This window comes from Grammomys surdaster, unplaced genomic scaffold, assembly GCF_004785775.1.
Source record: "Grammomys surdaster isolate TR1022 unplaced genomic scaffold, NIH_TR_1.0 311, whole genome shotgun sequence".
Classification (NCBI taxonomy): domain Eukaryota; kingdom Metazoa; phylum Chordata; class Mammalia; order Rodentia; family Muridae; genus Grammomys; species Grammomys surdaster.
The window spans coordinates 346725-373633 of record NW_021604730.1 but is presented as its reverse complement, the minus strand read 5'-3'; the positions used below and the strand labels follow the sequence as shown (position 1 = coordinate 373633).

The following is a 26909-nucleotide window of genomic DNA, read 5'->3' as shown; positions in this document are numbered from 1 at the left end:
GCAGCGCGGCAGTTGTTCCGACACCATCTCCAGGCCACTGAGGTTCCTGCTACGTACAGCGCTGTTTCTGCCGCCTCCATGGATTCAACCTGGCAATGACAGTATGGAGCGTCAGGGTGCTCCTCTTGGACCTTACCGGGCCACCAAGCTGGTAAGAACGTGGAGGAGAGATACCAGAGACCGAGGTTTCCGGAGGGATCCTGGGTGACCTGGGAGTATGAGAGACTTAAGTTTCCTGAGGAGACGCAGAGCTAGATTCAAGATGAGCCAGGGATCTGGTATTCTGAGTGAGCCAAGGCGCCTAGATTTCTGAGAAAGGTGCAGAGGGAAACTAATACGACTGCTCCTGTCTCCTTCTTTGACTTGCACTTCACTCTGGTGTCTCTCAGCTTCAGATCCAAAGTGCTCTACCTTCCCCACACTACTTTCTGATTCTGCAAGACAACTCCTCAGATGTCTTCTTTTCCCCTAATTCTCATAATAGTGTTAGCCAGTCTTCATGTATAATTTACAGCCTCTCGGAATTAGAAATTAAAGTTTCAAGGCTGGAAGCCCAGGCATGACAGTTTGGCTTATTGACCCTGTAGAATTTGTAAGTAGCACTAGGAAAGAACTATGAGCCTAAACCCAGAATTCTTTTAGTTACCACTTTTAATAGTCACTGGAGCTGTGTGTGCATTTGGATTGCATTAAGAGATTCACCTAACCTCAGTTTCTACATTGGTACAATGGTACAATGCATACCCACTTTAAGAGATTTTCTAAAAATATATTATGTATGAGAATGTGTGGTAGTATATAGAATAACAAGCAAATTATCCTCTCACAAATGCTGGGCCTACTTTACCAGTGTGGGAACTAAGGCTCAAAGAAGGAACTCTGAAAGCCACGTAAATGGTGAATGAAAGAACTAGAAAATGAGCCTTTTTCTGGCACAGTGATCTTGATATTCTATTTCTCAACAAGTAATGGTGGTTATGTTTATCAGTATAAAGGATGAAATTTAGTTCTGCAATGAGGTAGTCCTATCACATTAAAAATTTACTATTTTAGATGAAAGTAACATAAGCACCCTCCATCAAAAATGCCAAGTACATAAAGTAAGGTTTTTTTAAATTACCACAAGGTATTAATATAAGGATATTGAGGTACAGAGAAGGAAAGAAAGAACAAAGACTCATAAACAAAAAGTAAACTAAAGTTTAAGCAAAGGCTAAATGTTTCACTCTGGTACCTTATAAGTCCATCACATTTCAAAAAATATTCTGTGATGTCTGTGAGTGTAGAGTCGGTGTCACTTTGCTACTGTAGTGAAGCAGTTCAATAAAGTTTCTTTACTGTTCTTCAGGTGTAAGGTCAATATTGTGATCTTACATGTGACACAGTAGTAATATAATTAATAGTCTCATCAATCAGGTTAATCTGATTTCTAACATGATTTTTCTCTATTAAAAGTTATATGTTTATTGTATTATGTTCTAGTGTCGATATCACAAATCTAGAGAGTTGACTTATTTGAAGGTAGCTCAGAAAAAAAGTGGTTTTCTTTACATAAATACGCATAAGTTCATTAAATGTGCAATCGATAGCTTATCATTTTATCTATACTGTGCTCACTATAGGTGTTTGTTTGTTTGTTGTTTCTTTGTTTTGAGGCAGGTTAGGGTTACCCTGATATGGTTCTGGCTGTCCTGTTACTCACCATGCAGACCAGGTTGTCGTTGAACTCACACAGAGAGATCCACCAACCTTTGCCACCATGCCCAGCACTGTAGGAATCTTCATAAAAGATACTGTACTAAATACCTAGCAATAAAAGCCCTTGGACATTATAATTGCTGCATGCCAGAAGTCTTACCTGGCTAGTACTGTAACTGAACACAGATTCTAGGCAGAGTTGGTTAAACCTGTCTTTTCCTTTTGTTTTTTCATTTTGTGTTGATTTTATTTTGTGATAGAAACTTACTGCATCAGTTCTACTTTTAATTTTGAGACAGGGTTTCACTAAGTTGTGAAGGCTGGCTTGAACTCACTCTGTAGCCCAGCCAGGACTTAAACATAACAAAGTTCATGCTTAGCCTCTGGAATTACAGACTTAGTGACCTGTTAGAGGATTGCATATCAGGTATTCTGCATATCAGATATTTACATTACAGTTCAAAATAGTAACAGAATTACAGTTATGAAGTAGCAATGGAATAATTTTATGATTGGGTATCCCTACAACCTGAAGAACTTAAAGGGTCCCAACATTAGGAAGGTTGAAAATCACAGATTTAGATATATGATCTTTGTCAAGTTATCAGTGTGTGCTTCCTTTTCCTTATATGGAAATGAGATAATAATATCTTTATAAAATTGTGAGATTTATAGTTAAATACTGAACATAAACATATTGTCTGGCATAAATGCTATCAGCATATTAAAAAAACTAATAGTAAATGCTTCTTTGACTAAGAAATAGGAATATTATACTTTTCATTCTGAAGTTTCCTAAGTACTTGGAATGCCCAATGAGTATTTAGTAAAGTAAGCCTGTTAAAATAAAATATTATTTTGACACTAGAATTAATAATAAGAAATCTGTGAGATAAGATTTTATGTAACACAGATAAAATGATTTTTTTCTTCAATAAAATTTACAGTATAATTACCTATGAAATAAAGAATTTTCTTTGTCTAATGATTTTCTTTATTCCATTTGGTTATTTTGAGATAGGGCCTCTTGTAGCCCAAACTAGCCTATAACTGGCTACATACCCAAATCAATGAGATTTCGTTTTTGCTATATTTTTTTTAAAAGTATTTTTCTTCTCTTTGCAGTGGAATGAAGTAACCACATCTTTTCGAATAGGAATGCCTTTAAGAAAACATAGACAACATTTAAAAAAATATAGCAATTGTTTCACTGCAGTTGAAGCAGTAGATTGGCTTTACGATCTATTAAGAAGTAATAGTAATTTTGGTCCTGAAGTTACAAGACAACAGACTGTTCAGCTATTAAGAAAATTTCTTAAGAATCATGTGATCGAAGATATCAAAGGTAGATGGGGATCAGAAAACCTTGATGACAACAATCAACTATTCAGGTACTGAATTGATGTCATTACAAAGCCTAATTGCCTTTGCTTTTACCATTCTACCAAAGAGAAATAGCCCCCAGAATTGTTATCCAATACCAGATGGTCATCCCTGAAGTCATACACATACAAGTAACTTTATATGGATTGAGCAGTTGTGTTTCTATATTTAAAATATGTACATACAATATATAAATGAATTTGAGAGAGTAAGAAGGGGGTATTGGGAAGCATTGGAGGGAGAAAAGAGAAGGGAGAAATCATGTAATTATATTTTAATTTCAAAAATAAAAAATAAACACAAAGAAGAAAAAAGCTGAAATTGCAATGTAGTTGTAACTCCACATTTGTTATAGCTTTACTGCAATAGCAGCTTCTTCCAGAGAAGTAATTTTTTTAGAAAGTATCACTGCTCTTTTTTGTCTTTTATTGAAAATGATTTTTTGTACAGTATATTCTGATTATGAATTTCTCTACTACAACTCCTCCTAGTCCCTCCACACTTCTACTCCTACACAGATCCATACCCTTCTCTTAGAAACAAAAAACAAAACAAAACAAAAAAAAACCCCAGGTATATAAGGAGTAGTAATAAAATAAAATATGATAAATAAGAAGTAAGTAGATCAGAATATGATAAAAACAACCAAAGGAGAAAAAGACCCAAAGAAAAAACACAAGAAATATATATAGATGCAGTGACACACACATTCACATGCTCAAGCATCCCATAGAAACACAAAACATGAAATCATAATATATGGCTTAGGTAAAAGACCTGTAAGGTAAACCAAACAAAACAAAACATGTCTTAATATTATGAGCAGAGAATGTTCAGAGATGCCATCAACTTCATTTTATGTTGACCACCTACTGCTAGACTCAGGGCAATACCCTTAAGAATGTTTTGTTTCCCCATGGGACTCCCTTGAAGAAAACTAATTTTTCATTTGTAAGTGGATATCAATTGGAGATAGCTTGTGGGTTAGGGATAGGTATGTGTCTACTTCTTTCAGCTCTAGGACCCCATCTGTATAGACCCTGTGCATTCTGCCATAGTCTTTGTGGATTCATATGTGTGCCAGTTCTCTTGTATCTAGAAGGCCTTGATTCTTTATTGTTCTCCATCTCATCTGGCTATTACACTCTTTTCATTTTCTCTTCAGTCTTTTCTGAGAACTGAGAGGAGGGATTTGATGGAGACATACCATTTACAACCGAGTGTTCCAAGATCTCTCACTCAACATAATGTCTGGCTATGTGGGTCTCCATACATTATTCCTATCAGCTGCAAGAGGAAGGTTCTCTGATGATGGCTGAGCATGGCACTGGTTTATGAGTATAGCAGAATGTCATTGTCATTGCTATATTTTGTTGTTGTTTTGTTTTGTCTTAAAATAGTAGTGTTTGGTTTTACCCTAGTTTATCTAGTCTCAGGTTCTTGGTCAACCAAGCAGTGTTTGGGTATGGGTCCCATCTCATTGAGTGGACTTAAGTCAAATTAGATATTGATTGATTACCTCTACCAGCTTTGTGCCACTATTTCATTAGCATATCCTGTAGACTGAACACCATTGTAGATTAAAGGGTTTTTGGCTAGGTTAGTGTTTACATTTCTCTTTTCATAGTGTACATAATAACTTCCTTTACTAAAGATGCTAGCACATAGGGGTGAAGGCTCTATGTAGGCACCATGTTTCTTCATGTTTAATGAGTTGTGTTGGTGTTGTCTTCAGCAGTAGGGTCTTACCATAGGTTTGAGGATAGCTACCAATAGTTTGGACAATAACTTGGGTTGTTTGGGGTTCTTATGGGTCCTCTTTAACCAGCAACTCAATTAGATGTAACCCACTGCTGGTACTGGAAGTTTCATTGTTGATGAGAGATATCCAGTTGGGGCTCTGTCTCACTGATTATTTGGTGATTTTATTTACATTTTTTTCATATATGTATATATTAAAGAAGTTTCTACTATATTAGGTTTCCAAATGGCCCTTAATTTTAGATGTTCTTTCCCATATCCCTTGCTTGCCCCATTCTTCATATCTCTCCTCTTTCCCATTTGATCTTTCCATTCTAGTCCCCCTCCCCCATCTCCCATCCCCAGCACACACACACTTACTCTTCCATCCATACCTATCTGTTCTATTTCCCCTTTCTTGGGACATTTATCTTTCTACCCTAACCCCTTATTCTCTAGCTTTGGGATCCTATGGTTTGTAGCTTGATTATCAATAACTTAACAGCTAACATCTACATGTAAGTGAATACATACCGTATGTGTCTTTGGATCTGAGTTACTTCACTGAAGATGAATTTTTTTCTAGATCAATCCATTTACCTGTGAATTTCATGATTACCCCTTTTTTAACTGCTAAGTAAAAAAGTTTCTTTATCCACTCATCCATCGGTGGATATCTAGGTTGTTTTCGATTTCTAGCTATTATGAATGGATTAATAATGAATGTGGTTAATCAAGTGTCTCTGTAGTAGGATGGAGTAGGATGCCCAAGACTCACATAGCTGGATCTTGAGTGCTTTGGTTTCCATCTTCCCAAGGAACTGGGACAATGATTTCCACAGTGGTTGTACAAGTTTGTGTTCCTACCAGCAATGGATGAATGTTTCCCTTACGCCATATCCTTGTCACCATGATCTTGTTTTATTGATCTTAGTCATTCTGACTGGTACAAGATGAAATCTTATGATTTGCTTTTCTATGATTATGAAGGATATTGAACTTGAACATCTCCTAAGTGCTTCTCAACCATTTGGGTTTCCTCTTTAGAATTCTCTGCTTAGACCTATAGCCCAATTTTTAATTGAGCTACTATTTCTTTAACTTCCTGTTTTTTATTCTTTATGTAGTTTGAATATTAACCCTGTATCTAATATGTAGTTGGTAAAAATCCTTTTCTATTCAGTAGCTTTCTGCTCTGTCTGAATGCTGGTGTTCTTTGCAATACAGAAGATTTTCAGGTTTATGAAGTCTCATTTATTAATTTTTGTTCTTAGTGCATGTGCTCATGGTATTTTGTTCTGAAAGTCTTTTCGTGTGTCAAAGTGTTCATGACTATTCTTCTATCAGAGCTGATGTATCTGTTTCCATAGCTATCTATTCTATTTCTCCTTCCTTGGGAGATCTGTCCCTTACTCTGTAGTTTCTTTCTGTCTCTGATAGTTTCCAACTTCTGATATCTTCTTCATTTTTTTTCCTCAAAGACTTAAAATTTTTATCATATAAGTCTTTCACTTGCTTTGTTAGAGTTACCCCAATATATTTCCGATTATTTGAACCTACTGTGGAAACCATTTCTCCTATTTCTTTCCCAGAACGTTTGTCATTTGTACCTGAGAAGGCTACTACTGATTTTTGTGGTTTAAATGTGTATCCACTTGCTTTCCTTAAAGTGTTTAGAGGGTACCCATGGCTCCAGCTGGATATGTAGCAGAGGATTTCCTTATCTGGCATCACTGGGAGGGGAACCCCTTGGTCCTGTAGAGGCTTGATGACCTGGGATAGGGGAACACTAGGCCACCGAGGCAGGAGTGGGTGGGCAGGTGAGAGAGCACCCTCATAGAGGCAGGGGGAGGGTAGAGGGGATAGGGGACTTGTGGAGAGGAAACTGGGAAGGGAAGGGGGATAACATTTGAAATGTAAATAAATAAAATAACCAATAAAAAAAAATCCCAAAAAAAAAAAGTGTTTCTCAACTATAGGAATTCCCCTGGGGAAATATTTAGGATCATTTATGTATACTATCATATCATCTGCAAATAATAATACTCTTCCTTTCCAATTTGTATCTCCTTGATCTCCTTCAGTTGTCCTATTGCTCTAGCTAAGACTTCAAGTACAATGTTGAGTATGTGTGGAAATAGTCAACCACCTTGTCTTTTTCCAGATTTTAGTGGAAATGCTTTGAATTTCTCTACATTTAAGTAGATATTTTATATGGTCTTACTGTAAATGCCCTTTATTCTGGTGCAGTATGTACTTTTTATATATTTATTTTTTATTGGATATTTTATTTATTTACAGTTTTAACTTTTATCCCTAATCACTCTAAGACTTTTTATCATGAAGTGGTGTTGAATTTTGTCAAAGGCCTTTTCTGTATCACATGAAATGATCATGTGGTTTTATCTTTCAGTTTGTTTATATGGTGGATTATATTTATTGATTTGCATATGTTGAACCATCCCTGATTCTCTATTTGATCCTGGTGGATGATCTTTTTGATATATTCTTTGGATTTGGTTTGCAAGTGTTTTATTGAGAATTTTTGCGATTATGTTCATAAGAGAGATTGGTCCTTAATTCTTTGTTTGTTGAGTCTTTATGTGATTTAGGTGTCAGAAACTGGCCTCATAAAAAGAGTTGAACAATGTCCCTTATGTTTCTATTTAGCAGAATAATTCAAGGAATATTGATGTTAAGCCTACTTTGGAAGTCTGGTATAATTCTTCACTAAAACCCTTATGGCCCTGGGTTTCTTTTGGTTTGGAAATTTTAATTACTGCTTCCATTTCACTAGGGATTATAGGTGTTGTGATCTAAGCAGTGTACACTATAAAGTCATACTATGTGACAGATTTTACCTGAGAGGTTTGTTGGGGAGGGGACATACAGATGCTGCCTCTGAGTGAGGATAAAGGGAAAAATGAGAATAGGGAGGGGAGGTGTTGGCTTTTTGTAAGGGAATACAGTGCTTGCCCATAGGGAGTATCCAGGACTCATGATGACAGTGGAAATGTGTCCCACCTTAGCAGCTAGTGATAATGTATCTTGTTGTCACTAGGTCCTTCGGACAGGCATTGGAGATGACTGGTTGCAAACAATAGGTCTGTTTAAATTGCTTATCTGATTTTGATTTAACTTTATAAGTGGAATATATATAAAGAAAATTATACATTTCTTTTAGATTTTCTAATTTAGTGGTGTACAGGTAGTTAAAGTATGCCCTTATGGTTGAGTATGTGGTTAGTTTTGAAGAAAGTCACGAGTTATTCTTTTTTGTATGCATAAAATGTTTCATAAATATATGTTAGATCTAATTGGCTTATGATGTCACATAGTGCTAGCATTTCTCTTTTCAGTTTTGTCTGCATGAGCTGTCGGTTGGTTTGTTGAGAGTGGCATATTAAAGTAACCCTATATCACTGTGTGAGGCTCAATATGTAATTTAAGCTGTGGTAATGTTTCTTTTATGAACTTGGGTTCTCTTGTGTTTGATGTATAATTGTTAACAATTGTAATATTTTCTTGGTGGACTTTTTCTTTGATGTTCTTCTTCTGAGATAGGAATCTGATCTTTTGGTTTTGGTTTGAAGTCTATTTTGTTAGATATTAAAATAGCTACACCAGCTTTCTAGGAACATCTTTTTCTGTCTTTGATGTTAAGGTGTGTTTGATGCATGCAGCAGAAGGATGGATCCTGTTTTTCAGTCCATTCTGTTTGGTTTTTGAAGAATTGAGTCTGTTGGTGTTGTGTTAGAAATGAACAGTATTTGTTGATTCCTCCCTATTTTGTTGTTGTAATTTGGGTCCTCTCCTTTTATTCATTTGATGGTCTAATTTATTCTTTTTGTTTTCTTGAATGTGATAAGATTCTTCAGGTTGAAGTTGTCCTAGCACTTTCTTTAACACTGGATTTGTAAATAGAGACTGTTTAAATTTGGTTGTTTTTTTTTTTTTCATGGAATGTCATTTTCTTCTCCATCTATTGTGATACAAAGATTTTCATGGTCTAATAGTCTGAGCTAGATTAAGGTCTCCTAGAGTTTGTAGAACATCTCTTCAGATCCTGCTGGCTTTTAGAGTCTCCATTGAAAAGTCAGATGTTATTCTAAAAGTCTGCCTTTATGTATATTTGGTATTTTTCCCTTGCAGCTCTCAATATTCTTTCTTTCTTCTATATATTTAGTGTTTTGATTACTATGTGACACTGAGAATTTCGCCTATCCAGTCTTATTTGCTGTTCTATATCCTTGTACCTTGATAGGCACCTCATTCCTTAGGTGGGAAAATTTTCTTCTATGATTTTTTTAAAATATTTTCTGTGCTTTTGACTTGGGTTTCTTTCCCTTCCTGTGTTCTTGTTATTCTTTCACTTGATATTTTCAGTGTCCCACATTTTCTAGATATTTTGTGCCTAGATTTTTTTTAGATTTAACATTTGACCAAGGTATTCATTTCCTCTATCTTGCCTTCGACACCTGAGATTCTCTCTTTCATCCATTGTATTCTGATGGTGAGACCTACCTATGAGTTCCCCATTCAAGTGCCTAAATTTTTTATTTCTAGTTTTCTCTCAGTTTAGATTTTCTTTATTGATTCCTTCTCCACTTGCAAATCTTGAACTCTTTTCTTCATTTCATTCTACTGTTTGTGTTTTTTGTTTGTTTGCTTGTTGTTGTTGTTTTATTTTTAAGGGATATTCATTTCCTCTTTAAGGACGTTTATATATCCATAAAGGCTATTTTGAAGTCCCTTTATAGTACTTTAGCTATATTGCATTTCTCAGGACCTACCATTCTATGGTTGCTGGGCTTTAGTAGAGACATATTGTCCTATCTGTTACTGATTGTGTTTTTATGGCGAGTTTAGGCATCTGGGTTTGGGAAGATTATAATTTTAGGTGCTGATATCTGGTCTTGTCTTTGTTGTATGGGTGTTCTATTTCCTTGTTTTCTGTTGCCCTGTTTCTTGGGAGTGTGTGGTGTCTGTAAATTGCCTGATAGGGAACACTTCTAAGATCTTGCCAGATGTGGCCAGCGAGGGTTCTGGTTAGAATGTGTTCTTGGTATTGGTAGCTGACAGTTACAGATGGAGATGTGCAAGAAATAGAGGATGCTGAGAGGAACCACAGGAGGGATGAAAGCAGGATATAACCCAATATCTTCTTTGTCCTCTGGGAATGGGAGAAGAGAGGCCACAACAGGTGGTCTGCTACAGAGTTGGAGAGTGGAGGAGGGGGGGTTGGTTTGTAAGGAAGGAAGGGGAGTGAAGATCTGATGATTGCCTGCAATGCTTTCCTAGCTTATGTGCTTCCCAGGGAGTACCTATGGAAGTTGGAGGTGAGACAAGTGGATGAGGTGGTGAGGACAGATGTTGAAGATTTTCATGGTCTACTAGAGAAGGGCAGAGAGGAAGATAGCAATAGGTGGTCTGGTACAGAGTCTGAGATGAGACTGGGGGATTCGATTTGGAAAAGAGGAGGGTGAGTGGAAGGTCTAGAGACTGCCTAGTATTGCTGAACTTAAGTCAATTAAAACTATGTAGAAAACTATATGGTTGAAAGTTGTGAGCTACAAAGTTCAACGTTTTTGAGTGTTAAATAGTATATAATAAAATAGGAAGTTGGAAGGATAACAGATACTTGTGTTTTTGTATGTTATAAAGTTTTATCACATTTCAATGATATTATTATATTTTATAAATTTTCTAATTGCAAAACAAAGTCACAAGTCCTTACCTTTAAATAATATAATTATTATAACAACTTGGAATAAGATGATGTAGGTGAATCTGATGCCTCTGGACTCTGAAGGCACCTATAGTTACATGTATATACCTACATGTAAACACATAATTAAAGATTACATATTTTTTAAAACAAAACATACCTGTTTTAAATACCTCAGTATGAAAAACAAAACTTTTATGAGATAATTTTAAAATTATGTTGTAGCAAAGACAGTTTTTAATGCCATAAAACATTAAGTATAAATTTAATATATGATGAAAGGTACCAAAAAGAACAATACACAAGACTAAACTATTTAAATATATTTACTGAAAGCCTAAACACATAAAAACCATGATAAGTTTGTGATTCTCCTTAGGACAGAGGTAAGATTTTTAAATAGGAGAAGATTTTCTTGTACCTAGAAAAATGACAACTATTTAGTAAAATATCAACAATTATACTGGTTGATGGTTTATTTTCTGTTCTTGATTGTATTTTTGAAATGTCCCATATTAAGATGAAAAATAAAATGCACCATAGTCAAAAGAAGCAAGAGACTAAATCCTAAAATTAGAACAAACTGTCAAAAGACTGGAAGTATATGCAAACTATGGGGGTAGGGAGGTTGAGTTTTTTTTTTTTATTTGTTTGTTTGTTTGTTTGGTTGTTTTTTTATTTTGGTTTTGGTTTTTTGAGACAGAACTTCTCTGTATAACTCTGCCTGTCCTGAAAATCACCTGTAGACCAGGCTGGCCTCGAACTCACAGAACTCAACCTAACTCTGTTTCCTGAGTGCGGTAATTAAAGTTGGACACCAACACTACCCAGCTTTGTTTTTGTTGTTTTTTTTTTTTTCAAAGAGAGTTACACAACCGTTTTCTAGAGCTATTTCTATGTAAGCATTATTTCTTCAACTGAACTGGTCCTGATTTTAACCCTGAACTGAATATAAGTAAAAGTGAAATGTGTACAGTACACAAAAGAAAAAAGAAACTAAAATACTTTAAAAGTTTAATGGTAATATTGATTTAATTTAGAATTTTTATTACTTGATAATGAAGGTAAATTAGACTTTTTATATGACTTTTAAAATATACTCTAGAAGTTAATTATTTTATCACATCCTATTTAACTCTATATTATTTTTATACTAGATTTCCTGCAACTTCTCCACTTAAAACTTTTCCACAAAGACATACAGAAATCAAGAAAACCAACACAGAGTACTTTTCCAAAAACAAAGATAGTATTTTTAAATTACGAAACTTATCTCGTAAAACTCCTAAGAAGCGTGGATTACATTTCTCTCAGGTAAAAATTTTTTTTATTAACCAACAGTTCAAATAGTATTACCATGTGGTTAATAGTAAATCTCCTAAATTACAATCTCAGAAAAAAAAAGATGTGCTAATGAGCTTGGAACCTGCAGAAACAGTGTTGAATACAGTAATAAGGCATTCTTGAAAAGGATTTTTGTAATATAATATCGTGTCATTTGTTATTCTTCCTATTTGTGTTAATCAGATTTCTACCACTGTGATAAAATACTTGAAAGTCACTTTCAAAGTAGGCAAGTCCAACCTCAGATTCCAAAAATTTAGTCTCTAGTCTCTATTACTATTGGTGTCTTTTAGCAAGGCACTGCAGTCATAATAGGAGCATGCAAAGAAGTAAACTTCTTAATGAAAACGGGAAGGTGAAAGAAGGAAAAGGGTCCTGGATGGGTACCAACAGCTCCCCCCAACAACCTGCTGCCTGTGATACAATTTCTTTCCATGAGGCCTTGCCTCTTAAAGGTTCCACAACCTAGTAGGATCAGGTTGGACATTAAGGTTTCAATTATGAGCTGAACAATAGCCCTAGAATTTTATGACTCTTCAACTCATCTCTGTCATTAGTCTTTTCTAAAAACCAAACTGTAAAGTACCTAGACATGAAGTTGATTTGTATGTGTTAGGAAAGCTGCAAAACTGAAAACTATGTGTTCCTTTACTTTTCAGACACTTTGTAACGCCACAGTAGACTTTGACTTATACAGTTATTAAGTATGAAAAACACTGCCTCAATAAAGAAACTGGATATCCATTAAGAAAGACACCCAATGTCAACTTCAGTGCTACACACACACACACACACACACACCAAACAAACAAATCTGTGTTAAAAGTGTTCAACATTCCTTTAGTTTGAGTATAGACTGTAACAAACCAAAGCATTTTTTCCCCCTTCAGGAAAATACAGAAAAGATACATCATGAAAGAATAACCAATGAAGATCAAGAAAATGCACCTGACAACCAAGAAATAAGCCAGGAAGATGTTGAAGAAGTTTGGAGATACATTATTTTGATCTAGTAAGACAAAAATAAGCAATATTTAGGATTCTGAAGAATATGGATTATTAATTTTATTTTTGTCCAAATATACAAATGAATAAAAACATACTTTTCAAAGCTTAGAATTTAAATATGCATGTATGGTTTTTAGTAATTGCTTTTGGTACAAATCTAGTACAATATGAAGAAAGAAATTGTACCTTTTAAGTCATCACTGTAGTTTGAGATTTTTATTGGATTCCTCTGAATTTTGTTGAGTAAGTATATATATAAAAGTAGATAGTAAATATAATCCTTGAATTGTTTTGAGAAAAATAAAGTACTCATGGATTTGTGTTTGTTGCAAGTCATGTTCTATTCCTCTTATTTTATAAAGAAAAAAATTGTTTATACTCTTTTCAGCCTGCAAACCATTTTAGGTGTGCCGTCCATAGAAGAACTCATAAACCCAAACCAAATAATTCCTCAATATATAATGTACAACATGGCCAACACAAGTAAGCATGGAGTGGTCATACTACAAGACAAATCAGGTAGGTGTTTAGAAAATAATTGGAATCTTTTGAAACCTAGTAACCAAAGGTGCTTTTATAGGTTAGTGTACAGATCTAGATATAGAAAGTAGAACACTTTCCGAGGGCACGTTCATTTAGCAATCATGATGGAATTTTTGGAAGTAAATATTATTTATGCTATCACAAATTATTTAGTTGCTAAAATGAATATATGGCATTAAAAATATGACAGTGATAAGCATCCAAAATGTAGACAATAAAAACTATTATTAACAACACTTGTGTTAAGGGCCTACAGTGTGCTAGGTATTTTGCTAAAGATTTAGTGATGAACAAGCTGGATATGGTGCCAACTTAAATGTTTGACGCAGGCCTCAATGTAAGAGTACCCTGATATTCAGACGTAGTTAATTTCAGTTATAAGCTTCACCTAAATCAGTAATGCTCATGTAAGATAGCAATAGAACTAACGTGGAGCTAAAGAGAAGTAGTAGAGTAGATGAAGAGGAGATTTAGTTTATATCTCAACAACCCCTTCCTAGATAATTAATTCTTGATTTTAGATAGCTACTTTTTTTTAAGTATTATAGATAGACTCAAACTCAAGATCTTTATACATTTTTACTTTTTATATTTTAAAATATTGATCTTTCCTGGGCCAATAGATAGCTAAGCTGGTAAGAGCCCTTGATGCTAAGTGAAGTATAAAGTCTAAAAATAAAATACACTATCATAAAACAAAAAATAAAATACACTATCATAAAAATGGTATGGCTTAATATACATTTTTCACATTTTTTTTTATCTAGAGGATCTTCCACACTGGGTATTATCTGCTATGAAGTGCCTAGCAAATTGTAAGTTAAACCAAACCACAAGTGTGTGTGTGTGTGTGTGTGTGTGTGTGTGTGTGTGTGTGTGTGTATCTGTCTGTCCATTTGTCTGTCTGTGTGTTCTATTTATAGTATTTAATAAAATTAAAGAAAATATTTAAAATTGTGAGTCAAGTGATAGTCAAGTGAAATTTATTATAAGCTCTTTATTTTCTATGCAAAAAGTTATTTTGTGATTAGAATTTGTTATTTATGGTTTGGTTTAAATAAATCATAAACTCATAGGCTCATAGGATTTTAAAGACTCTTAGGTAAAAATCTAAACTGCAGTAATTGCCACAATGAGGACCAAAGACTTAAAGGTATCACTTTAGAAGTAAAATAGCATATTTGTAAAAGAGATTAAATCAGAAATAAAGTTGCATACATCCCATGTTCATCCTTTTCATGATAGATTACTTCATAGAATGTATTAATAGAAAAAGTTATGTGAATAATCTATAAACCAGGTTTTAGCATTTTATTGCTCAGCCTTTGTTGTAGTATTTACTCTCAAATCAGGATTTCTACCACACCTTAAATCATTCAATTTCCAGATAAAAGACACAATTATTATATTTATTGTAAGCCTTTATCAGAACTAAAGCTGGGCTGATATCTACCCACTGTACTATTATTATGTCCACTTCTAGATCAATAACCCCGACTTATTACTTGCTATGTTCCATCTGGGCTTCTCTTAACTTTAATTGGTCAGCCTCATGGCCATGTTTTCATAGCTCACATATAACATGACATCACTCCACTCTCCACCTTCTACTCTCTCTTCCTCCTCCTGGTGGTCTCCTCCTACCCTCAGTCTGGGAATCCAAACCTTGACTATAGGCTGTAAGCATCTTTATTCACATAGCATTACATTGTGTACATACAGATTCTCTCATCCCTGGGGACAACCAGGCCTTGGGGGGCTAGTATTTAGCCTTACAATACATAGCAAAAGACCAAACCTCAACAAACCATTTTCATAGTAATCAGTGATACTTGATTTTTATAATGTAAGCCTCTGGTTCAAGTATAAATCTCTTATGCTTTCAAAATAAATTTTTAAAATTCACAAAGATACATGCTTTTAAGTTATCAAAAGTTAAAATGTATTTTAAAAAATTTAGTGTTAGGTGTCATTTTCCAATTATTATAAAATTAGTATTGTTGAAATTTTAATGGGATTAAATATTGAAGATCATATTAATATTGAAGATCATATTCCTTACTGTATATCAAAATGGCAGAATAGCAAACTAAATAGCCATTATGTAATAAGTTGCAGAAACATTTTATTCATGAAATTAAGATGAAGAGCCATGGTTTAAGCATAGACTTCTGAATATCTTTTTTTCTGTAGTCCCTGCCCAACTGTCTTGTTCTCCTATGACTCATGGTTGACAACACAGATAAGCATACTCACAGAAATTTATCTGTCCATCTTTAGGGATTTGTATTTTCTCTTTCTTTCCAATTCATTTTATAGTTAAATAATAATTATATAACTTACTGGATTTCAGTTAATAACAATGTGTTTTACTAGAGTCTATAGTAATGGTTCTCAACTGTGGGATGTAATCTCTATCTCCAAAACTATTTACATAACAATTTATAACAGCAAATTACAGTCATGAAGTAGGAACTAAAATATAGTAGGAGGTCACAACAACATGAGATATTAAAGGGTTATAACATTAGTAAGGTTAAGAACCACTGGTCTATGGGAAGGATAATATTGGGAAATAGTCTTAAGAATACTATCCACAACTTTTTCCCCAGAGTTGAAAAATCAAAATTCTCAGAACCTTCTGTTAATGTAGTGGACCTAGAACTCAAACCTAAATTATCTAACTATAAATTCTTTGGTTTTGTTTCTAGTGAACCTGTGTTTTCTATTTTAGAAAACTTACTAATGATTACTTCTATTCTATATATTAAAGGTGGATTGAGGCCGGCCTGATCTACACAGTGAGTTGCAGGATAGCCATAGCTACAAAATAAAACCCTGTCTCAAAGAGAACAAAACAAACAAACAAACAAGCAAAAAATGTAGAACTTAGGTCTAGTTTCTCCCAGCCCTATGCCCCCAGATATAAGACTGACTCAAAATATATTTACAAATACCTTGACCATATAGCTAGGCTCTTCTCTAACTAGATCATAACTTCATAGAATTCATTTATTCTGATCTACATTCTGCCCTATGAATGGTTGCTTGTGCTCAGGTACCCTGTGTCTGTCTCGTCACATCTTTCCAGGTAAATCTCCCACCTGGCACCATCCCAGAATCCTTTCTACCTCCCAGATGTCTCACCTCCTATTTCCTGATTAAGTTATAGGCCATCAGGTCTTTATTGACAGGGTTCCATACAGGCAGATATTCTCTCCACAAAGAATATTTCTTATGTCTGCTTTAGAGAAATACCAAGCTTGGTCTCTATAAAAATAAATATTAGCTTTTAAACTAGTATGTATGTATGTATGTATGTATGTATGTATGTATGTATGTGATTTGCTTTTTCTTTAATCATTTTGCAGTGTGTATGCCTACACATGTAAAGCCATACAAAGATTTTGGAGACATAAAATAAAAAAAACTTTGTTTCAGGAAAAAGGATATTTGATAATAATGGCTGTAAAATCTGAATGCGTGTTTTATTCACTTAAGAAATGTCCCCAAGACTCCCATTTGGTTGAATCTTTTTCTTTTAATAAACCATGTCCTTGAAGATTTCTATAAGGAAGAGTCCCAAGTGAAAGTTTAGAGACCACTAAATTATTGAGTGCAGGGCAAGTAATTCTAAGGGTGCAAGTTCCTAACTTTCCCGTGATGGGTTCTAACCTGTGTATAGAAGTTTTTGTTTTTAATAGGTCAACAGTGATTAACTAATAATCATGGTTATTTCAATAGTAGTATTAAGTCTAAAACTTAACAATGGCAAAGTAATAAAATCATTTTAAAATGTTAAAGAAGTACTTAAGTAAAAAAATAAAATTTAATTAAAAAAAATTGAACATAATAAAAGCTTGGACCAATATCTAATGGTAGTTAATTTGTATGCAAGCAATTCCATTTAGCCTTCTTGATATGCTCATGATGTAACTGCTTTTTCTACTAACTAATGCATTAAAATTTATTCATAAAAGTATTGACATACAAAGGATGATTTAGAAGTATTTGTTATTATTCAAGTATTCTTGTCTTCACAAAATAAATTACAACAAAGCCTCATTAAAATAATTGATGCTTTTTAAATATGCCATACTTTACCATACATATTGCTTTATGTACAGTTTTTCATATATTAAAATAATATTAAAACAAAATACTAGCCAGAAGCTGCTCACAGTGACTTCCAGTGAAAAAATGAGAAATGGAGCCGGAGAGATGGCTTGGAGGTTAAGAGCCAGGTTCACTTCTTAACACCACATGGTAGCTGACAGCTGTCTGTAATTCCAATTTAAGCGATCTATGGCACCAGGTATGCATGTGATGCACATATATATGCATGCAGGCACAATACTCATACACATAAAATAAATCTTTAAAAAGAGATCAAGAGAGAAATGAATTGATGAATTACATATGTTGTAACATGAATTGTTGTTAATCATGGCTTCTTCATGAAATATAAATTTAAACTTATGCATACTTTTAATTGTATTTAAATTGAAATTTATTTTACCCATTTCTTTTGCCTTCTGCTTCTTAGGGCCAAGAAGTAATGACACCAATAATCTAACTTATGTTGGATTTGAACGTGATGTATTCAAAACAATTGCAGATTATTTTCTAGATCTCCCTGAACCTCTACTTACATTTGAATACTATGAATTATTTGTGAACATTTTGGGTATGTGTGAATTTTACTTAACATTTAAATTTATTCTATTAAAGTCTTTAAGTTTCTTTATAAAGTTAAAAGTCTAAAAACATGGTAAATATGAATGTGGTAGGATATAAATTATTTCAGATTTTAATAATACAATGGTTATACTAGATCAAATGATTCAAATTCACTTTAACATCACTTGCCCTGAAATCAACTATCATATAATTCTATGTATTTCTGACACACAGCTCCCTTTAGTTAGCCCTAATCCTACAAGAGAAAGGCTCAGATCCACAACCTACCCTTACTTCTGATGCTGGCAACAAATAAGCTCCCTTTGCTCCCTACACTTATGCTCAGTTTTGTTTCGTTTTTTGGTGTTTTGTTTTGTTTTGAGACAGGGTTTCTCTGTATAGCCCTGGCTGTCCTGGAACTCAGAAATCCACCTGCCTCTGCCTCCCAAGTGCTGGGATTAAAGGTGTGCACCACCACTGCCTGGCTATTGTTTCAGAATTTTAAGTGGATGTTATTAGCTAAGTATGATTTTGTAGGTGATTAAATTGTTGTTGTTGTTGTTTCTCTTCCCAAGAGGTTGTAGACAACACAGATATGTGACTAGCTATGTGTTACATTAGCATAAACTCATGTATGTTGCAATAACTCTTCTTGAATAACAAGACTGATCACTTGGAAATTCAAGAATTTTAGTAGTTCTATGCTAGTAACCAAGAACAGAGACCAAGTATAGGTACAGTTGTCACTGGTTTTCATGCGCTATTTTTGCCTCTGGATTCAACCAATCCATAATCAAAAAATGTTTATTTTTTTAATGTAGCTACTACATAGAACTACAGGGTGTTTTTTTGTTGTTGTGTTTTGTGTCATTATTCTCTAAGCAATAAATATATTACCTTGTGTTGTTATGAATAATCTAGAGAGTATTTAAAATAAATGATTAGGTTATATGTATGTACATGGTACACCATTTTAGACAAGAGACATAAATTTGCAGATTTTGACCATGGGCATCCCTGGAACCAGTCTTCCTATAAACACTAAGATGTGTGCTGCTGTATATATATATAGTTGTCATATAATTAAAGGCTTTCAAGAATTTGTAAAATTAAAACCAATATTTTTAAGTGTGTTCTGATTTGACCCTCCTAATTTTGTTGCTAAATTAATTTTTTAAATGATTTATATTACAAATGGAAATACCACTAGTCAGTCTTGCATGTTTATAACTGAATGTTGCATGTGTCCTATTGAAGTGGCTTCCAAATTAAGCAACTGCTATCTATGTGTGTTCTCTACTAACAGTGTATATTATAGTGATATCTTATTTTTTTAACTTTACTTTGGTTCTGTTTTATTTTTGCCCACTGTCTTGCAGTTGCATCTTAATTTTTGTTTCATTTTCTGGTAGTTGTTTGTGGCTACATCACAGTTTCAGATAGAACAAGTGGAATACATAAAATCCAAGATGATCCACGGTCTTCAAAAATCCATGATTTGAGCAATTTGAATTCCTTCAAATCAACTGAGTGTCTTCTTCTCAGTCTGCTTTACAAAGACAAAAGCAATGAAGAATTGGATTCTACTAAGAGACTACAAAGAAGTGATCAAGGATCTCAAGAAGGATGTGCCAAGAAATTGCAGCTAGTTAATTTAAGAAACAGAGGAGCTAGCACTAATGACATAATGGGAGGAAGCTGTCATAATTTAATAGGCTTAAGTAATACAAATGCCTTGTCCTCTAACATCAAACCAAGGTGCTCTTCTTTGGAAGGAATTATAGATATGCCAGTGAATTCAAGTGAAAAGAAGTCCAGTATCTTATACCAATCTGTTCTGAACACAGAAGAACAAAATAGTAAACAATCATTAGTGTCTGCACCCAAACAGAAATCCCTATTTAATCTTCACTCAGAGGAAAATGTTCAGCAGCTCCACTGTGTTGGTTTTAAAAGAACCTCTGCTTTAACTGTTCAAGACCAAGAAGAGTTATGTAATGGAAAGTACAAGCCAAAACAGCTTTGTAGATCTCAGAGTTTACTTTTAAGAAGTAGTACAAGACAGAATTGTTATATCAATAAACCAGTGGCTGAAATTATAATGAAACCAAATGTTGGACAAGGCAGTACAAGTGTACAAAGTGAGCTCGGAGGGTCTAGTACCACAATCAATAAAAGACTGTGCAAAAGTACCGTAGAACTTTCAGAGAATTCTTTGCCTCCACCTGCTTCTGTGTTGACTGGCACACAAAGTAAGGCTGTTTTTGGTGCATGCAATGTTAACTTTTAATGTTTACTAATACAGCTTTGTATTCCTGGCTTCTCTTCTCTGAAATTGCTTTGTCCTTTCCTTGAGAAGAAATTATTGTAAAATACTTTGATCATGGCATAACCAACATTTATTCTATACTACTTAAAGCACTTAATTTCTTTTCCTTTAATTTCACTTAATCTGTGTCATTTTATTTTATAAGTGAAGGATTTTAATACTTAGAAATAAGTTGCAAAACAACAGTTATTATCTTGCTATATTTTAACAGAATGTAGAAATTTGTAACCATAATTGAAAAAAAGAATACTATTATATTGCCCTTGTTATGTAACTGTATTCTATTCATTTGAAACCTATTGTCATTGATGATATTTTCCTGGTGGGGGTGACTTTGCCTTCTAGGTTTGCTGCAACCTCATTTAGAGAGGGTTGCCATCCATGCTCTACAGTTATGTTGTTTGTTACTTCCCCCACCAAATCGTAGAAAGCTTCAACTCTTAATGCGCATGATTTCTCGAATGAGTCAAAATGTTGATATGCCTAAACTTCATGAAGAAATAGGTACAAGATCATTGGTAAGTTGAATTTTTAAGTATAATTTTTATTAATTTCTCAAGAATTTCATTAATGTACACAATGTATTTTGACCATATTCACCCCTTCCTACCTCTCCCAACTTCATATCCTCATTATAAAATAAATCATTAAGCTCAGTTAATGTTGCCCATATGTACATGGTGATAGGGCCATCACTGGAGAATCATTGATCTAGCTGGGACCACACCCCTAAAGTAAACTGACTTTCCCTCCCCTAATAAGCAACAGCTGTCAGTACCTCCTTAGCTGTGGATGCAGTTTATAAATCCCTCCACTTCCATACTGGAATGTTGATTGGTTTGCTCTTGTGCAGGCAACCGTTTTTGTGAGTTCATGAGTTCATTAGTCCTGTCATATCCAGAATACCCTGTTTTATTCAATTTCTCCCTGATCTCTGCAACTTCTGTATTGTTCCCTGAATCTGTGTGTGTGTGTGCCTCTCTCTCTCTCTCTCTCTCTCTCTCTCTCTCTCTCTCTGTGTGTGTGTGTGTGTGTGTGTGTGTGTGTGTGTATGCACACATCTGTCTAGTGGTATTTCTTATCATGGAAAAAATAAGCCATAAAACTAAAAGAAAACCAAGCTGCTTGAAAGTGCTTCTTAAGTGATATTTCTATCTTATAATGCTTAAGTTAGAAAGTTCTATAATAATAAAATATAAAATATTATAAAAATCATTTAAAAAAATAAAGCAAAGCCATGTACTCAAAGCACAAAGTAGAGTTTAATAATTTCATAGTGGTAAGCTACTCTACCAAGGTCACATTTTTATTTGTTTTATATGATTTATCAGTTCATTGTTGTTTCATTTTATGCCAAATATTTGTATCAAAAATTTAGTTGAATTTTAAAACATAAGAAAAGCAGAACCTAGAAACTTGACCTTTTCTAGCAGAAAATAGTGGTAAATACATTGTTTGTACTTAGGCACTTATACTTTCACCTTTTATTAATCTTAGCAGAAGACCTTGCATTCTTGCTCATTTTGTACACCTCACAGTGATTTATCTAGTCAGTCAGACTACAATATATCACCTTGTATTAGTTCTGTCTGATTGGGAGGGAAGAGGATTTGTAGGTACTGTTAAAACCTAAGAGCACTACAACCATGAGGTAGAGAGTAAGGAAATAATAAGTGAATAATCTGTCATAATGTTTCAGAGAATATGGCAGTGGAGAAGTTGTATCTGATGAGTTATGGCAATAAGTCATTGTGGACAAGAAGTAGTGGAAAACAAAACAAACAAACAAACAAACAAAAAAGAACTGTTACCAAGCAGTTCCAGATTCAGACATTCAGACTTTCAGACTGCTTGGAGAATGAGGATAGAGGGATTTATATGCAGATATTGATGGGAAATGAATCTTTGAAATTTTCTCCCTCTCTCTCTCTCTCTCTCTCTCTCTCTCTCTCTCTCTCTCTCCTTCCCTCTCTCCTTCCCTCCCTCTCTCCTTCCCTCCCTCCCTCTCTTTCTCTCTCTCTCTCTCGCTGTCTCACTCATTGTTTTTCTTAAGAATTGTCACTTTTTAGAATCCAGCTTAAATCTATAAAATGTTCTCATAATAAGCCTGGGTACTCTGCTTAGCTATTCTGCTCATCACTGTGGCTAATTCATTAACAATGACAGAATAGATAAAAAAGAAAAATATTCATGAATATTCATAGTATTGAAAAGCATAAGAATTTAGTACGAGTTGGTGTTTGAGAAGGTGATAATTTTAGTTTTCTACTTTTTGGTTTTAAAGTTGTTAAGGCATCTAAGTAAAATTTATCCAACAGGATGTTGGAAATGTGAATGAAAATCGAAGCAGAAGATGGATTTTTTTAGTCATCCTTATTGAGATGATAGTTACAAGTATAAAAAGGTTTCTATGAAGAGAAAAAGAATATAGACAAAAAACAAAAGGTTGACGACTGAGCCTTGGAATGAAAAGGGAACGTTTCATGTCAGTATTTATGCTATGTGTATTATTATGTGCACGTATTTAAAATAGAACCTAAATATTCTAATTACTATGCATTGTAGATATAGATTATATGGCTATGAGAGTAATGAGTTTTGAGGCAAAAATTTTTCCAGAGTTTCAAAATCCTTATGATGGAAATAGAGATGTATTCATTACCTCACTGTCTAAACACCAATTATCATTAACAACCATTTTCCAGAGTTTCAAAAGATAAATAGTGTCAACTTTGCAACTTCTGCTGAGCATGTGTTCCATATATTATATAGTCCTGGTTTGTGGTTTTGTGGAATTGGTTTAATGTAATAAGGTCTTATTCTCTAACTATTTTTGGCTTAAGACTTGCATCTCTATATTGATGGAAGCTGTGGTATATATTTACAAAATTATGATAAACTGAAATAATACCCTGTTATACGTGATCCATTAGAACTTTGCTAACACAATACATAACAAATGTTTTTATTGTTTGTATATAATAAAATCATTATTTTCCTAACTATAATAAATTATTTCCATGTGTCCTAAACTGAAAGCTGCTTATCATTTTATCCCTATATATCATGTAATGAAAATTGGAAATTATTGGCACTGTCATTTATATGAAAACTTGGGTTCTTAAATTGAGCATCTTTTTGTAGATGATAAATACTTTTTCTCGATGTGTCCTGTGTTGTGCTGAAGAAGTGGATCTTGATGAACTTCTGGCTTCAAGATTAGTTTCTTTCCTAATGGATCATCATCAGGAAATTCTTCAAGTACCCACTTATTTACAGGCTGCAGTGGAGAAACATCTTGACTACATTAAAAAGGGCCATGTAGGTATTTTGAGCCTTTAAAATCTCTGTATTACTTATTAGCAACTAGCAAATTCATCTGAAAATAACTCCATTAAAAGTGGACACTTATTAGCTCATATAAGATTCTCTAAGTCAGAATATATAGAGCCTGGAGACTCATACAGCACTGGGACTTTTCTTGGCCTTTCTTCTCTTGCAGTTCCATGTTGACAAATGTTTCCTTTACATTATGAGAAATGTGATTATTAAAGTTTCTGCATACAACATTGGGTTTCAAATCTAAAGTAAAAAGAAAATAAATACATCTACGTCCAATTTTTATGTGTGTGTGTGTGTGTATATATATACACACACACATACACATATATATACACATACTCTCAGCTCTGTGTAAGAGGAGTATATCACTGTGACCAGTTTTTATGTTGGCGCTGGGACTCTAAACTCAAGTCCTCATACCTGCTTAGGAAACACTTTACCCACTGAGTCAACTCCCCAGTTCCTATGTATGAACTCTTGATTATCTCATGCTAAGTTAAATGTCCATCCTTTGAAAATCTAAGAGTAAGTAGGTTAAAAAGAGTCTTATTCTGATACATTCTATATAGTTAAAGCCGAATTCGTTCTAAAAGTAAAAAAGAAGGTTAGAATAAGAATAGAAAAAAATGTTAGAAAAGGGAGAAACAAACACTAAACAGGGTATCTACCATATTCAGGAGTTGGCTAGCTAGCACATTTTGCTGGTGCTTTTTCTCATGTATACTATCATAATAGTGTACTGGCTTACTATAAATATGTATCTTAAACTTCATTATCAATAGATATGTAGGCTCTGATAGTATTTTGGTTCTCAAAAACAATTGATCAATACTTAATTACTAAGTGAAAATACTGGTGTTTTAAACTGAATTAAAAACATCATTTAGATTGTTATATTTTATACTTCAGATAATAAAATCTATGGTTAAAAATTAGAATACCTATCTTTAATGCTTTTATATACATGAAATCTTCATTTTAATGATTAGGAAGCTGATCAGGAAAAGTTAACTCAGGGCTATAAAATAGGTTTATATCCTGCTCCCTACCTCTAGTGTATACTCTTCTGTTTTCTGAATACACTGACTGTGTGATTGAGGCCAAATGATAGATTATAGATTACACCAAAAGTGTTCCATATGAGAAAAATATGACCAGAATGTACACATTTTCACTGTCTTGTTTTGTTCACTGACAGGTTAAAAATCATGGAGATGGACTAGTTGTTCCTTTGCCAACATATTCTTACTGTAAGCAAATTAGTGCTAAAGAATTTGATGAACAGAAAATTTCAACTTCCCAAGCTGCAATTGCAGAACTTTTGGAGAATATTGTTAGAAGTAAAAGCTTGCCTGTAAAGGAGAAAAGAAGAAAATTGAAACAGGTGCAAGAATGTATAACTTCTCTATCTTACAAATATTTTCCAGTGTGTGATCAGTGATTGCTGTTTCAAATGACATTTTGATAAAATTTTAACTTTTAGATACATAGATTACTTACTGTTCTTCATTATATAGTTAAAGTATATGAATGAATATCTATTTGGTTGACTGTTTTAAATTAAAAATAATTACAACAATATTAAATGATCCTCTTTTATATTACTGGTATTTTGTATAATTATATTTTGAATTATCCTGAAAAAGCATACGTAAAATCTGGATTATAATACCTATCCCTGAGTGACTCATCCCTGCCACTGTTTAGAACTTTCAACTCTAAACCAAAATCCAATAGTCACATCATTCTAGAAGGAACACAACCTGAGAACCTCAAAAGCAAAATACAAACTGTACCAAATCCGTGACCTTCATAGGTTTCACCAGTGAGAAACATTGGGTTTAGGGTAAAACTTAACAGAAGAGAATCCTAGTATTTTAACATTGACAGAGGTCTGCAAGATCTTTTCACAAATGTAGAGAGAAATAAGAGTCAGATGAAAGAATACTTGATGAGCTTTATATAAGAAAATATTTGGAAGCTTTTTTTTTTTTTTTGAGACATTTTTCTCTGTGTAACAACCCTAACTGTCCTGAAACTTTGTTTTGTAGACCAGTCTGGCCTTGAACTCTCAAAGATCAGCCTGCCTCTGCCTCCCTAGTTCTGGGATTAAAGGCGTGTGCCACCACACCTGGCCAGAATTGCTAATTCTTCCCCTCCTTTTTAAGTTTCAGAAGGAATACCCCTTGATATACCAGAAAAGATTTCCAACCACTGAGAGTGAAGCAGCACTTTTTGATGATAAACCTACAATCAAGCAAACGATGCTGAATTTAAGAAACTCCAAGCTTCACAGTCTGCGTTACTGACTTAAAATTTCAACAAATGAAGCCATATATGAGAATATTTCTACTTAAAAGGAAGTCTGTTGATATTAGTGTTTCCCTTAGAAGGACATATAAAAGGAGATGATAAAACAGTCTTTATCTGTGCTAGGCTGCTAAAGCTACTGGATCTTAGCTAAGTGCCTAATGAAAGATGATACCAAATACTTTAATTAGAAATTATTTTTTAATATAATGATCTGGTAAGACTATCAGAATTGTATCATTCAGATGAAATTGTGGTGCTTTTTAAAAAGAAAACGTGCCTGTGTCTATATGTATATTAGCCAAAGAACTGGTTGTTTAGGATTGCTTCTTTATTTATAAGTATCACATCATGAAAAATATTGTACTCTTTTGTATAATCTTTTTATACTTATGATCTATTTAACTGTATATGAACATACTTGTAGCTTGGTTTTTTTTTTTTGGTCTTTGGTTTATTGGGGACAAAAGGTGGTCGTTTTTGAGATAAAGTCTCCTTTTGTACCCCATTCTAACCTCAAACTCATATTCCTCCTGCCTTATTCTCCTGAGTGGTAGGAATACATGTGTGTACCACCATTCCTGGCTTATATATGTGTTTCAAAACTATGTTTGTGTGAGATTTTTGTTTTCCTCTAAATATTATCTTGACTATTTCAGTCTTTTTTTCAGAAATATGTTTTGAACCCTTACATTCATTATCTATTCTAATACTGAAATAGATGTATAATCGTTATTTAGCAACAGAATCATTGTTTCTTAAATGTTGAGGCTGTGATGAATAAAGCAAAATTTCCTCTCTTAA

General features: G+C 33.8%; 1 protein-coding gene across 3 annotated transcripts; it reads left to right on the top strand.

The window, feature by feature from the left end:
- On the top strand, positions 1–26909 carry Depdc1 (DEP domain containing 1). Of its 3 annotated transcripts, none has more exons than XM_028777589.1 (12): positions 1–151; positions 2824–3089; positions 11707–11863; positions 12784–12905; positions 13290–13420; positions 14212–14259; positions 17991–18131; positions 19537–20376; positions 20799–20971; positions 23598–23774; positions 24994–25179; positions 25964–26909. In XM_028777589.1, exons 1-12 carry the CDS (start codon positions 104–106, stop codon positions 26102–26104), a joined length of 2430 nt encoding a protein of 809 aa, XP_028633422.1. In that variant the 5' UTR covers positions 1–103; the 3' UTR covers positions 26105–26909. The 3 variants fall into 3 exon arrangements, with proteins under 3 accessions (XP_028633422.1, XP_028633423.1, XP_028633424.1); XM_028777590.1 differs by having other exon boundaries at positions 14–151; positions 25970–26909; XM_028777591.1 differs by lacking the exon at positions 19537–20376 and having other exon boundaries at positions 14–151.